Genomic DNA, 15,541 nt, shown 5'->3' on the forward strand with positions numbered 1-15,541 from the left:
CACTCACAATGTCAACCTGCGCAACTCTGAGAGTGTGTGTGTGTGTTTGTGTGTTTATGCCATGAGAGATTCACAGCCTCTGGGGAAAAAAACATTCACATCAGCCTGAGAGTGTAATTACAAGTGGAACCTGTGGAATTTTTCTCATATTTCCCACATGGTGTGTATAACCTCAACACTCACTGCGTAATGATTGTTTGTGTTGCAGAATGTTTTCAAATGCCAAGTACTTCAGGAGAGGGCTGAATGCGTGGTCAGACTGTTAGTTTTTGATGTTCAGCGTCTCACCCCCTGAACTGTGTGCCCCCCAGGTGCCTTCTCCCTGTCCATACGGGACTGGGACGATGTGAAGGGTGACCATGTCAAGCATTATAAGATCCGCAAGCTGGACAGCGGCGGCTACTACATCACCACCAGGGCTCAGTTTGACACGCTGCAGCAGCTGGTTCAGCACTACTCAGGTAGAGAGACCGAGCTTTGAATGACGTTAGGCTGCGACTGTATCGACTGTACATGTGAATTTTAGAGTAAACAATACTGCTTAACACTATACTACCATTTTCAGTGTTCACCTTTATTTTAGGACTTGTTTATTGTAGATTAACTGTAGTTTGTAATTAAACGTAGGTTTTAGCCTTAATTTGAGGACATAATCTGGTTCATTTTAGGACGTAATCTGGTTCAATTTAGGATTTATTCTGGGTAATTTTAAGAAGCATTCTGGTTCGCTTCAGGACATGTCCTCATTATTTTCTGGGCGTATACTGGTTGATTTTAGCATTTTCTCTAGTGAATTATAGAACATACTCCAGTGCATTAGCCACAAGCGGACATATTCCGCCTACTTTTTGGATTTCTTCTGGGTCATTCTAGGATGTTTTCTGGACAGAAGCAGAAGGAAACAGCAGTGAAACATGTGTTAGACTTGTGCTGACTGACAATTGGATCGTATATCGACGGCTGCCAATCATTAAGGCGATTCTTCTTAATTTACTATCAGAACTAACATGTTATGAAAATAACTTATGCACCCTACTGTGGATTCAGAGATGTTTCTGATGGAGCTGCATGTCCACCTGCTGCGTCCCATTATTCAGCACAAGTGATAAGTGAATTTTAAATCCTTAACTATGGTATATAAGCCTGATTTAAAGCTTCGTTAGGAAGTTTTACATTTGAGCAGCCTTGAATGTTTGAAGGACTTCATTATCCAGAAATTAGGTGGCATCATATTATTGTATATCTTGACCATACCCGATGTCTGGAATTGGTTTAATTAGCTGCATCACTGATGCAAAGCCTCTAAACATGTGATTTATATTTATGATTTACACAAAGTTATTGCTTAGTGCATGTTAAGACCTACAGCACTGAAAAAATAAGGTTTGTACTGTAGCCTGAAAACCACTAAGGCTGCCCCTCAGTGGTCTGGCTGCAATACGGCTCAGGCTAAATATATACATGAGGGATTGCACGGCCCACTCTCCATTAATAAGGGAAATGGACGATGTTGCCAGAGAGATTTGTTATGATGGAGGCAGAGCGTTGACACTGTGGACCGATTTGCACAAGCTAAAATAGCACCGTCAGTGTTCTCCTCTGTCCAGTGTCCATTTCCTTGGATTGATCCAGAATGCATTAAGCAGACACTGTTACACTATAATTGCATCTAGTCTAACAGCACATTTTCACATACAGGAAAAAAAAAGTGCCACTTAACTATAAGCACAGCTGGAAAGAAATGGAAAGCTGCTGTGTGTCAAATTAGCTGCTTTGCTACCTTACAGGCGCGTATATGTATTTATTAGGATTTACATTCATTTTGAATGCAGCATCACTGAGCAGTGAACAAGAAACATGATGTCGCAGCTGGAGTAGAAAGCCACTTTGTTAGCACTCTTCTGGAGCAGAGGGAGGCAGAGAGTTAGCATTTACATCACTGTGAGCTCATGTGTGTGGAGCTTGTTCGTCCTGGCTGTGAGCGCTGTCAGGAGGTGACCACTGCATCTGTGCCGCTGACACGTGTTTGATAATCAGATTTACAGGATGAGACGGCGATTATTGTTGTACTCTTCTCTCTGTCTCTTTCTTAAGTTTGTTCTCTTTTGTTTTTTGCTCTTACTCTCTGTCCAAGAGTAATGATGAAGTGTATCTCAGTCTGTTCTCATTCTCACATTTGTTCTCTCACTCTAATCCTCTGGCTCCTCCCACTGAGAAGATCATATTTTTTCTGTCATGCTCTAATTGGCACATTGATATATCGATGATTAAGCCCTAAAATCAACACAATGGATTTTCTAAGTGTTGTTGTCATGGCACATTAACCGTCCCCCTGCATTTTATCACCACTCTTGATGACGCGTGGGGCCGACAACACGTCTTTGCAAATAACCTTGACTCTTTTCAGGGCTTGTGCTTTTATTGCTTTCTGCTTTCCTCTGTTTTTAATGCCTTTAAAGAGTTAAAGATTATATCTGGCATCATTTACTGCAGCTATTCCTCAGATGCAACTGAAAGGATAAGAAAGGAATAACACATGTGGCCTTAAGAATCTGCTAGGCTGCAAATCTGAATACTGATCATATTTATGAAAATGAAAGAAAACATAATGATGATGTCTTGAAAGAGACTGAGTCAAAAGAATCTTGTGGGATTCAATCAACTAATATCCTACATTTGCTATTTGTGGCCACAGCAGCCACTGTTCAGCAGAAGTTGCATAGTGGCGCTTTAAAGCCACAACATATAAATATAATATATAAATATATATGTGAGCTTTCAAATGATGCAGATAGCAGGAGCTTTTTCTCATGCACAGGAGATAATCGTGGTGAAAACTGGTGCAGGCTGTGTGTTGCTTTCAGCTCATTCATTCAGTGTCCTCAGGTTGGATCAGTGCCTTTTTTAAAACTTTGCAGTTCCAAACTTGGAAATGAAAAGTGCTCAGATTTGGTTATTAATTACAGAGCCATGTAGTGGCTTTGATTCACAGAAACAATGTTTTTCATGAGGAATCTAAAACTGAATATCAGACAAAATCTAGTTAAGCAAGTTGAATTAAGCGCTTTGACCGCACAAAACTCGAGCATTGACAGATTCTTCCTTTAAAATATTATCCGCTTTTCATCTGGGATTAATGGATTGACCTTACTCTGATCAAAGCACAAAATTCAGCATTTGAAGCTGCCACACCTTTGTGGGAAACACTGGCTGTTTTGATATGTAGATATGGTCCACATATTGACAGGTTTGTGACAGCCAGCAGAGTGAACATAGAGCTGTATTGATGTCTGAGTGGAGCAGCTGAGGCAGCAGGCAGGCGGCCCAGATGGGCTTTGATGGCCGACTTGCAGGTTGAACACTCCCACGGGTGAGATGCAGGCCTTTATCTCATCTTTACTGCCCCGTGCAAACAAACCTGGAGCCTTATCGCTGCCAGCAAGGGGAAAGAGGGGTCACTTTGTCCCTGCAGAATTACTAGATATCAGCATGGAAGTACCAACGGAAACTGTTCCCTAATCCATCGGCTGAATCAATCACTGGCAAACATGAGAGCTTCCTCCAGAGTAAAAGCAAGAGATGTTTGATTTCATGACACAGATGACGGTGTCATCAGCAACAGTGACAACCGTCCACAGCCAATAAAGACGATGGAAATGGACGCAGCTGGAGTACCACTCTGTTGCCTAAACAAGAATGGTCATTAACGCTTGTCATGGTACAAGTCCTCCCGCTGCGTCTCTGTTTAACAACAACTGAAGATGTCCATTTCCCAGATGACTAGAGTGACTGACGGCCGGAGCTGACTCTTTACATAAATTACCACCATTATCGTAAAGTGTATCCGAGTCGTAGATGCCATTAGCCAAAGTGAGCCATAACATAGAACCTATACTTTCTGTTTGATACTGCAGCTTCTGAGCGGTATGAGCTCCTTTTACGATGTATTCAATCAACAAGATGAGGCCACAACAAATAATTACAGATGTGCAGTGCTGAAAATCATGCCCTAAATAACATTTTACTAACACATATCACTAAAGCGTAACTGCAAAGTTTCATATAGCGATGCTGGTTTATTTCAGTGTCGCGCATTAGTGTCCAGCCTGTGTGGCATCACACCATTCTAAACAATAACATCAACCAAAATCTGAAATAGAGAGAAAGAAAGAGACAGTCTGTGCAGAATCTGTGCAGAATCTGTACGGCTCAAAGGTAAAAGTATTCAAAAGTATTGGATCCTACACTTCCCATAATGCAACTCAGTAGTACATCCCTGCAAAATAAATGCCCTTTTTTAACTCAACACCCCCAGTTTGTAATGCAGTCTTGTCATTAAAGATTAGTAGATCCCAAAAAAGACCAAGCCAAAAAACATCATGACATCATCAAAATAATCCTGATGACGTCATCGGAGATGTATACAAACTGGCAGCGCTCTGGTTTATTTGACGATCAGCGAGGATCATGGAGAGCACATTAGACTGATTACGGCTGGATCCCCTGACCTGGAAGCAGCCTGTGTGCCATCCAGGAAGCAGAACGAGAGGAAGTGATTTTCTGCTTTCATGTCTACTCCGCTCTTTGTCGTCCTTGTTTCAAGTCGTGTTGCTTTGAGGCTTTCCTCTCTCCTGCTGAATGCTCTGATAACTCTCTGTACGTCTCTCTCTATGCTCTTATTTGTGCATCGCTGCGTGGCGTCTGTAGACCGAGCTGCCGGGCTCTGCTGTCGCTTGGTGGTTCCCTGCCACAAAGGGATGCCCCGCCTCGCCGACCTGTCCGTCAAAACCAAAGACGTGTGGGAGATCCCGCGGGAGTCGCTGCAGCTCATCAAGCGTCTCGGGAACGGGCAGTTTGGGGAGGTCTGGATGGGTACGGATCCAGTCGCCTCGAGAAAAAGAGGCCGCATGGAGGGGCCACACTGAGCCAGCAGAAACACTGACTGACTCCAAAACACCAGCAAATAATCTGGCCTAGGAGGGGAGGAGATCAAATGGCTAAATGGGCCAGGAAATTTTGATAATTCTCAGTTCGGGGCTTTTGCCAGCGAAATACTTCTATTTTCTGAGCTCTCCCTCCCAAAATCATCTGGAAAAACATCCAGTGTGTCAGGAAACTCTGCTCTCGCAGTCTGAAGATGGCTCCCTTCCATGTCCCTCACTGCATGTTCCTCTCCGTGGTAGTTAACCCTGTGTGCCTTGCCTTCCCTCCCCCTGTAGAGAGTGCGGATGGTTTGTGCTTTAATTTAACGGGCGTGTGTGTGAACTACATTCCTGACACTGTGGGCTTGAGTCATGATGCCTGGGAGATCAGCAGAGAAGCACTAGAGTTGGAACTAAAGCTGGGGACAGGATGTTTTGCTGATGTGTTTTACGGTAAGGACTGCCCCCCCTACCAGTTTCTACTTTGCTATAATTTAATTGACTGCACTCTGCAGTACGGGACTCCAAAATGGTCAATATTCAATCAATGTTTAATTGCATGGAGATTTTTTTCTGCTGCAGTGTAGTTTTGAAAATGATGTATCCTGTGACTTGAAATGTATATTTTTTATATTATTTAGTTTAATGGCATTACAAGCAAGTGCCTGCTTCTCATCTACAGTGTAAACATATACACATGTCTGGTCCTACACCTTTGTTTGCTAAAAGAGCTAGCAAGCAAATATCCAGAGACAAAAGGTGCAGTGCTTAGTTTGCAGGCGACAAAGCTAAGTAGCCAGTCAGGGGAAGCGCTTGGAAACAGCTTATGCATACTGTAAAACGTCAGCATTTGTCAGTTTAGATATAAATGGTGTGGTCCGTGTCATTAGCTAGCACACTAAAGTTACCAGTGCTAGTTTGTGTACAGTGTGTCTCGGTGCTCCTGTCAATAAAACACATACACTAGTCGACTTAGAGGCTTGCAGGCTAAAGGAGCATTTCTTATGTATCATAAAACACTTGATGATGATTTATGACTGCAAAGAATTTAGTAATTATTATTTCCTAATGTTTAGTGTTGGCCATTTTGGACTTCCAAACTGCAGAACATGAGGTTATCCGTTTTTATCATATAGGGCCCCTCCCAGATAACACCCAGCCTTTGGCATCCTATTACCTCACAACCCAGCAGGTGACTGTCACCCGCTCAATCCTGATTCCCAAAATGTGCACAGCTGCATCACTCAAGAAGCCTACACTGATTTATGAGCTTACTCGTAAATTAAACCCCCAAACCCTGCAAACATATGCAGACCAAATGTTAGCTGAAAGGCTCCGTCCTCCCTTTGGGTCACTACTAATATTCCTGCATCCATTGCTGTCACAGAATGAGATAAATGGAGTCCTGCTTTATTGGAGTGATTACAGTGATCCATATCTTGTGCTCTGACACGGTAGCTCGAGGCAGTGCACATCGGTGGCATAGCCACGCTGTGTGACGCTAACTGGCATGCAATCACTGAGGAGCTTACAGGCTTGCTTTTGTTAATCATCCTACAAAGGATTATCTGCTCCTGTGTTGGTGTATTGTGGCTCTCAAAGCCCTGCTGGATCCCTCTCCTGGCTTTTAAAAGCCATTTCAAATCAAGGTCCATTCTAAATCTCAAACCCATTTAATTATCCTTCAGCACAACCTCTGTGGATGAGAATTACAGATGGGCTCCTCATCTCATTCTGTGTTGCATGTTTACCTCATTGTCATTTCAAAGTGAGACTTTTCCCCCTGTTTTTGACTGCCGTCGACTCTCAGCCGCCAATCAGCTCTTCAGGTTAGACGGCAGAGTTGTCAAGTCTGACTTTGAAATGATGCGATTTGAACATGAATCAATGCTCCTGCTGTACTGATGTCAGCATGTGTGTGCGTGTGCCAGGAACGTGGAACGGCACCACTAAAGTGGCGGTGAAGACTCTGAAGCCTGGCACCATGTCCCCCGAGTCCTTCCTGGAGGAGGCTCAGATCATGAAGAAACTCCGCCATGACAAGCTGGTGCAACTGTACGCTGTGGTGTCTGAGGAGCCCATTTACATCGTCACAGAATACATGGGCAAAGGTAGATGAGGACAAACACATGCATATATCCACACTGCTCACTACAGGCATGCATACAGTTCTTTGCTAAAGCATTCAGCTCCAGTGAGTTTTTGCAAATTTTGTAATGGAGTTTCATAAAGTCCATCGTGCTGATAGATGGATTGACCCATCAACGGACAGCTCTACTGCTTGTGGGGCAAAAAAAATCAATAGGGTTAGTTTTCACCCCTTTGCTTTCTTTGACCTGAGTTGCCGCAATAGCAAAAACTGATGCACAATAAAATGCACAAAATGGTCAAAATCTAAAGCGCAGTGCAGCTCTTTATGTGCTAGTGTGTATTTAAACATATGGCGCTGTGCACAAGTATGCACGTAGGCTTTGTTTTCCATTCAAGTGTTTTTGTTCCATTCGAGTCAGAATAATAGCAACTGTTCTGGTTTGGTAAAGCCTTTGTTTCAAAGAGGCTGAAGATGATTAAGGCCTTCAAAACAATCCTTCAGAACACTGGAATTTAGAAACCCCACAAGAAAGAGCTGTGGACGCACATTAAACAGCAGAGAACACGAGAATGGAAACTTTGATGTGCATCACTGTGTCTGCTGCACGCAGAGGCTGCCACATGTAGGTCAGCCCGTTTAGTTGGAGAGGAGGACGAGTTTTCAAAAAGCAGGCTCAGTGTGAAATTTTATGAATGTCTGAAGTATTTGTGGTGATCTTCAAGTCACTCAGTCCTGTAGTTACCCTCTAACTGTCTAACAGGCGAATTACAAACTTCATGTCAAAACATTCAGATGTCAGATTATTACTTGTGGTTGGTATTCGCTGAATTACAAGCAGTTCCTGTAAAGGGCGGGGCCAGTAGGGAACCACTGATTCACTGATGGATCTAAGACGTACAGCTTGTGTCTTCGGTGTCTCTTTGTGTACGTGGACTGGCCTCAGACATCTGTTTCTGTCTGCTGTAGGAAGCCTGCTGGACTTCTTGAAGGATGGAGAGGGACGAGGCTTGAAGCTGCCTAACCTGGTGGACATGGCAGCGCAGGTACGCCTGGATCACTCTGTTTTATCTGCACCGTCACTGGTCTGTTTCTGTGACAGGAAAGTGACAGGAGTCAGTTTCAGTCTCCTGAAAAACCAGAAAAGAGATACTCAGATGCTTTAAAACCATGCTAAAAACTTTATTTAATTGAATTTCTCTGTCAGTCAGCTGAGTGACTGATTGATTGATTGGCTTCTACTTCACGGTTTTGCAATGGTTGTTAGGTTACTGTCAATCAAACCCAGCATTTCCTGCAGAGATGCTGCTCAGTGGGCCTAATCCCTAACATTCCTGCTAGGCTTTTATTTTGAAACATAAACAGAAAGGGTTGAGTATCATGAACAGTATCGTAAAACAGCAGTTGCAGCATTTATTTGATTTACAGTATCTGTCATTAATAGACCACCTGAGGGCCTGTTCATTCAGTTGAATAGCACAGAAAAAAAACACATATTCCCATAATGTCTATCTCTATATAATTTATCATGTTAGTAATATATTCAGCCCATAGCCGAGCATCTTCTTCTGACCCAAATTCTTAGCAGGTAAGTAAGTAAGAGGATATCTGTTATATGAAACTTCCCTTAACCTGATTTTGTGTTTTCTGCTGGTAAAACAGCACAGAGGCTTGTTCGGCCAGAATGTTAATGGAAAAGTGTCAAAATATGAGCTAGAACTACCATCAACTGCTGACATTTGAAACCCAAGGGCATACAGGAGACTTTTTTCCTTAACGAAACCTGTTTCACACTCCTTCCATAACAAGCTCTTCTCCTGTTCGACAGAATCACTTGTCTCCACATCTTTTGTTGCTGTTGTTGTCTTTTTTTTGGGTGGGGGTGACATTTTGCTTTCTCTGCCAGCCAATGATTCTTGGCGCATTGAAAGTTATAAATGAAGTAGCGCTATAATATTATCAGTAATTAGAAAAAACTATTCAGAGGAAACCATACCAGGAAGTTTATTTTCAGTGAATGTTCATGCACCGTGCTCCCTGTGCTGTGATCCAGGTGGCAGCGGGCATGGCCTACATCGAGAGGATGAACTACATCCACAGAGACCTGCGCTCCGCCAACATCCTGGTGGGAGACAACCTGGTGTGCAAAATCGCTGACTTTGGCCTGGCCAGGCTCATCGAAGACAACGAATACACGGCTCGGCAAGGTGGGGCTTCCCGCCGCTCTCTCACAAACACACATGATGTTAAATGCACGTATGTAATGTTCCCGCCCACGCACATTCACATACTCTATGACTGCATTAGGTCATGGAGGAAATTCTCTCAGTGGGCCGCAAAATTAGCAGCACGCCCACAATCAAAATGACAAGCCAATAGTTATCCGTGAAGCCTCAGTCAGAGTGGGCTCCAAATATTTGCTCCGTGTTACACTGAAGCAGAGAGCAGACACTCCCTGCTGCACAGACAGACAAAGAGATGTTCCCTAGAAATGAATGTTATTCTGGGATTGACCTTTGAAGCTGTCTGGAGTGTCTGGAGCCAGATGTGGACCACACTCTAGTGTGGACCTGCACAGCTGTATCTCTCTCATTCACGCTGGTCAACACTTGTTTTTCTCACCGGGGAGCCATCGATGATCATAACACCAAACTTATTTGAAAAAAATCAGAGGTGTAGGCAGCGATTCAGAGGTCAGAAAACGGTGTTTCTTAATGGGGTCAAGGTCCTCTGTTGCATCTCTCTCTGCCCTGTCACCTCTCTACTGCCAATCTTATAACAAGGAAGTAACAGAAACACTTATGAAAGATGTTTTTCAATTGCTGCTACAAATATGGGTCATATTAGATTAACTGACCAATAGCAAAAGTATTTGTCAACACCCAGTACACTGTACATGTCCGTCATCCCCCTGATGGTTAATCTGATGGTTGAGCTCATAACAGCTGTTTGGTGGTTTGTCTGTGCTCAGAAAATGCTGTCATCTCCCCCTGACAAATAAAATAGAGAAAAAAGGCAGAAAGGCCTTCTTTATAGCTGACAGATTCTCTAATAACATCGCCCAGGTTATAGCAGTGTTTGTAATCACATGTATATTCTGAGCCCCTCCAGTTGGTCAGATAGAACTGAAGTGGTCATTAATTAATACATTAGTTTAAATGGGCAGTGGTTCGCCGCTTCAGTGGTTTCCACTGTCGCCTCACAGCAAGCAAGAATCTGGGTCTGCATGGAGTTTGCATGTTCTCCCTGTGTCTGCGTGGGTTCCCTCCCACATGCACGTTAGGTTAATTGGTGAGTCTAAATTGCCCGTAGGTGTGAATGAGTGCCAATAAGGCCCACTGACTTTGAATTTGAAAGAAAAAAAAAACATGGAATGAAACAGCACACTGCATACACGTACCGGTTTTCACCTGCGATAAGTTCAGCCAGCCACATAAGTTGTCACACATGGCAACATCTCTGCACAAAACACAAAACACTGTCGTCACAAAGGTGCAGAGGAGTTGGCACAGGCGCACACACAGCCTACAGCCTGTGACGGCAAGTACAATTAACTAATAATTACTCCTGCTTTTAATGATTAAAAGCTCTACTCTGTGTTTGTGGACTTTATGATTATGGACTCGAGTCATCCGCTTGCCATTGTGCACACAGCTGATGTCCAAGTGGCTCTTCTCAAATGCAGGGCTCACATCTCCAAGACGTGTTCAGACTGTCTCATCTCTGAAGTATGAGGGGGAACTGCCATATGTTTGAATCACAATAGATGTAGACGCTGTGATCTGTCACACTCTGCATAAACAGGCCCTGACACTTAGAAAGCTCCTCTAGCCACACAAGATGTTATAAGACTCAGGCTGAGCAGTTCTCCTCATGGCAGAGTGAACTGATCTTGATCTGCTGATGAGTTCACTTTATTGATGTTTATGTCATCTGCAGGTGCAAAGTTTCCCATCAAGTGGACCGCCCCGGAGGCTGCGCTGTACGGGAAATTCACCATCAAGTCGGACGTGTGGTCGTTTGGCATCTTACTGACGGAGCTGGTGACAAAGGGCCGGGTGCCATACCCAGGTGAGGAGAAGTGTGGAGGAGGCCCGGCGCGGTGTAGCTTCCAGCTTGAGCCACTCAGGACACGTCGATAAAGTGGCCTGATAAGAAGAAACCTCAGAGTTGTTACCAAACAACACACAGCTTTTGCTATGACAACAGGCAGCCCCTCCTGCTGTTTATGGGAGTAAAAGGTTCTTTAATGCTTGGATAACCTTCCATGCCCTTCCAGAATGTGAGATAACCCTTAATTACCGCTGCTGCCTGTGGGACAACTTGAAATTCAGACAGAAACTAAAAGAGAAAGCGAGGGGGAGTCTGGGTCAGGGCACAGAGTGTACTCAGAGTGCAGCTCCATGCAGGGAGGGAAACACATGTTTGTCCAGATGGGGCTGGTGGGCCGGTTTTGCTTCGGGGAGAAGGTGAGGAAGGTTAGCACGCAGTGAGCTGAGGGAGCAGCATCATGCTAACAGATGTGTTAGCAACTTTTTAAGGCCGTCTGGGTCCTTGACAGGGGTTGGTGGTGGCCAAATGTGTAGTGAATGAAAGCACTGTTACCTTACTCTGGTAGTCATCAGAATAACGACTGGATAGCCAGTAAGAAAGCATATACTGAAAAAAAATGACTTCAGTGTTGAGAAACTGTGAGTAAAAATACTGGCAGACTGCTGTCATGTGTTGTCTGAATAAAGAACAGTAAATCACACAGCTCTGACTTACAATCAGAGAATGATTACAAGGGACACACATTTAGCTCACACAGTGTTTATATACATGGATGCTTCATACCTGGTATTTATCTGGAGCGCTCTGGTAACCGGGGCAACAACAGTGCATCATGTTCCTTTGTCGCCTGAAGCTCGACATTTTTAATTCCGACACAGGTCGACGTGTGGCTGCGACCGGTTTGGATTGTTTCATCCTGCGATTGTAGAAAATGTAACTGAAGTTAAAAAAGTTGCAACATGCAACAACTAGGCTGCAATTTGAATTCTACTTTCATATTTTCTGTGGCACTATGGTGGGCATTACCTGCAGATGGTTATTGTATGGCTCAGCGTGAGGACAAATAGAATATTTGCTCAGAAATCATGGTGACCGTCCAGTCCTCAATAGTCCAGAGCTATTTCCCACGTGCGTCTTCACTGTTATTTCCTCTTCAGGCTGTTTGGACGACCATACCTCATCGAACTAAACACTGTCTGGATATTTACATTACCAGAGAAAGCAGGAGAGGCAGCAGTGCTGAGGCCTGATATACTGCACGTATTTAGTGTTAACATGTGGGCATGAAGGTAAACAGTGTAAATAGATGGAGTTGATGCTTAGTGTCAGCTGCACTACTGACCTCAGACCAGTGTTCACACCTGGAGCTCACTATAGAGCTGCACTGCTGGTGCTGTTTAAAAATCAAAACTCTGATAGTGGATAAAAAATGAATCAAAAGAGGCCGGGGATGTTTTGTCTTATCATGTCCCAGCTGTAGATTCATCCATTATTCTACAGCTGTGAACAGAGGCATTAGAGAGCCTCAGCAGACCTGGGATCAGCAGGCCATGCATTAAAGTATATATGGATAAAGACAGTAGCTAAGTAAAAGTAGTGAGAGGAGTGTATGCTAATGTCATAGAATAAAAGCATTAATCTTTCCTCTAAAATACGCTACACGACTGGTTCCGGATGATTTAAAGGTTTGGTTTTCGACTAAAGAAACTGCAGATTCAGCATGGTGAGAAAAGACTGGTACCGATGGGATGTAGAGGTGGCTGTCTGTTTGTGATGAAGGTCACTGAGGCTAACTCAAGTGTTCCTTTTGTCTCTGCATAGCGATAAATGTCCTTTTATCTTGTCATTCTGTGATGATGAAGAGTGGAAGTGTGTGGTGGCATGGTGGGATGCATCAGTAATGCTAAATCAAATCAAATTCATTTTGATGGTGATGTGGAGGACAAACAAACACAGCATCATGTCAGCAGATACATCAGTTTGACAGTTAGCTGCTCAGGTGTCGGCTGCACTCTAGACTGTTGTTTATGATTAAGGGCGTGTAGCTTTTAGCTCGTTAGCTCCTGCTGCTGCTGCTTTAAATAAATTTGCAGTCATATTGATCTGTTTTAGAGCTCCTGGGGCAGTCGCTCACCTCCTGCACGTGTTTGGCTTTCAGGCATGAACAACCGTGAGGTGCTGGAGCAGGTGGAGCGAGGCTACAGGATGCCGTGCCCCCAGGACTGCCCCATCTCGCTGCACGAGCTGATGCTGCAGTGCTGGAAGAAGGACGCCGAGGAGCGGCCCACCTTCGAGTACCTGCAAGCCTTCCTGGAGGACTACTTCACAGCCACCGAGCCTCAGTACCAGCCCGGGGACAACCTCTAAGCCCCTCTGTGGCTCGGGGTCGGCCCGTGGCCGGGGCCTGTTCCAAAACTCTGAAGCCTCCCCAGCCAGGACTTTATTTTAGGGATCTGTACAGCTTCCTCAGCTCAACCCGAGCGTTTCAGTTCCACCACCAACCCCTGAAACACAACCCTCAGTCTCTGACACGCCCCCTAGTGTCTGAACTCTGCAAATGCGATAATTAGGGAAGTTGAGGTGGGATGGAGGATGGACGGAGTAAACTGGGGTTGTGATAATGCAATGAAATACCTGTATTCAATGTAAATAAGAAAGGCTTGTTTTAGTTTATTTGTTTGCTTCTGTTTCAGATTTTATTTTCTCCTGCACAGAATAATAATAATGATAAAAATGCTAAAAGCAAAGGAAGAGAAGCATCTCAGCACAGTTAATCTGTCCGTGTATTATACTGTAGCTCCTCTATTCTTTTCTAGAGATTGAATTGGAAGCCTCGATATATTTTTTTCTCATTTCCCGTAACGTGTATAAAGATTGATCCCAGATTATTGCTTTATTCTTGACTTTTCAGTTCGTAGTATTGCCGAGGCTTGTGAAGACGATCATGACGCAGTCCTCCATCAGCCTTTTTTTTCTTGCGCCCCCCCAAAGCTTTCTCAGAGCTAGTTGTTAGGCTGCTGCTGTACGGAAATGGTTCTTTTACAAATGATATACGTCACATTTTTGTAGATTACAGCCCAGCGTGGAAGGATTTTCAACATATCCCTCCACGCTTAGAATTTTGAGAAAATTTGGGTGGAAATATTTCTGTCTTTCTACCGCGCGTGTTTTGGTTTAGCTGGAAGAAAGAAAGGTCGAGTTAATTTAAGAGGAGAGAATGTATGTCTTATTTGGGCGGCCATGCCCGGGCCGCTCCTCGTCAGCACGCTTGTTTCCAGGAAGTCTGCGTGTGGACAGCGGCGTTTTCCTCGTCTCCTGCACGTCCTCCACCTGAGCCTGCAGAGCGCCGACCTGCAGCTGAACCGACCACCTCACCTCCTGAGTTTGTTCTTCTTTTAGGTTTTACTGACAAGGTTATATTCTCTCAGTATTTGAGTTTTTACAGAGTATGTTTTTATTTAACCCTATTAGTGACCCTAGTCAGTTGTACTGTATGTTCAGCGGAGGTCTGGGGCCAAATCATGTTGCAGCTCAGAACAGGAAGCCACCGAGCTGAGTATGAACTGAACCCAGCCCTGATCTGGTCTTAATGCAGATGGTCTCGTGGCCAATGGAAACCCCTCACTTTTCAGTTGTACAGCTAAATGATTTTAAGTGTCGCTAACTTCCCTCCTTTATATCTCATCATTTCCATTTTTTAACATAACTTGTTTTGTTATTCCGGTGATTTGGCGTTTCAGAAAAGAACAATAAACATTTTACACTCTTTCCAAGACACTTCCTTTCCACATGCCAGTGTTTGTATACTTCAACTGGTCCATCTCGTGTGTGTGTGTGTGTGTGTGTGTGTGTGTGTGTACTAAAGTCTTTCATGTGATCACAGAAGACATAACGTGGTTCTTCAGCTATTTTGTATTCACTTTCATGAAGTCAGTGAACTCACAAGAGACTTTCCCAGACTTTTGCTCTCTAATGTGCAGCAAGCTCCCGATGACATCATCAGGGTTATTTTCCAGACTTGACAAATTCCCCCAGAGCCTCAGAAGACATTATACAACAGTTTTCACCCGCTGAGTAAAGAGAACTTGATGTGGTAAACTGGTAGAGTGCCCCTTTAAGTTGGCTGTTAAATGATAGTTTTTTAACTGTTTTGTAGTTTTAAATGCATTGTTTTTAAATTTAAAAAATTGAAAATCAGAAGCAACATTTACTATCAAGTTGAGCTGCAATATTAATTTCTGCTAATGGATCTCTCTGTGCATCCCCTTATTATTCAGTGTAGACTTCCTGAAGAGAATCATAACAGAGAATATTCAATGATCTCTAATAGACCTGCTTCATATCGGACGCTCTGACTTGTTATAGCAGGAAAACTGTGGATAACATTACCAGTAACCCAATAACATTAACGCTGGCTCTGTTCTACTCAAGTGTCCCAGCAAAGCCGAGACGGCGAGACAGCATGCCTGATATCAGA

At 43.9% G+C, this 15,541-nt stretch overlaps 1 protein-coding gene across 3 annotated transcripts in view; it reads left to right on the forward strand.

Moving 5' to 3' along the window:
* Positions 1-14,832, forward strand: part of fynb (FYN proto-oncogene, Src family tyrosine kinase b) — a 70,363-nt gene extending 55,531 nt beyond the window's left edge. The window contains exons 7-14 of one of the 3 annotated variants that reach the window (XM_041959082.1): positions 312-461; positions 4,708-4,872; positions 5,220-5,375; positions 6,854-7,033; positions 7,981-8,057; positions 9,065-9,218; positions 10,951-11,082; positions 13,223-14,832. In XM_041959082.1, the coding sequence (XP_041815016.1) occupies positions 312-461; positions 4,708-4,872; positions 5,220-5,375; positions 6,854-7,033; positions 7,981-8,057; positions 9,065-9,218; positions 10,951-11,082; positions 13,223-13,431 (1,223 nt within the window). In that variant the 3' untranslated portion in view covers positions 13,432-14,832. The remainder of the gene's footprint in view (positions 1-311; positions 462-4,707; positions 4,873-5,219; positions 5,376-6,853; positions 7,034-7,980; positions 8,058-9,064; positions 9,219-10,950; positions 11,083-13,222) is intronic. The other 2 variants (XM_041959080.1, XM_041959081.1) reach the window with 2 other exon arrangements.
* The last annotated feature ends 709 nt before the right edge of the window (positions 14,833-15,541 follow it).

This window comes from Chelmon rostratus, chromosome 18 (assembly GCF_017976325.1).
Source record: "Chelmon rostratus isolate fCheRos1 chromosome 18, fCheRos1.pri, whole genome shotgun sequence".
Taxonomy (NCBI): domain Eukaryota; kingdom Metazoa; phylum Chordata; class Actinopteri; order Chaetodontiformes; family Chaetodontidae; genus Chelmon; species Chelmon rostratus.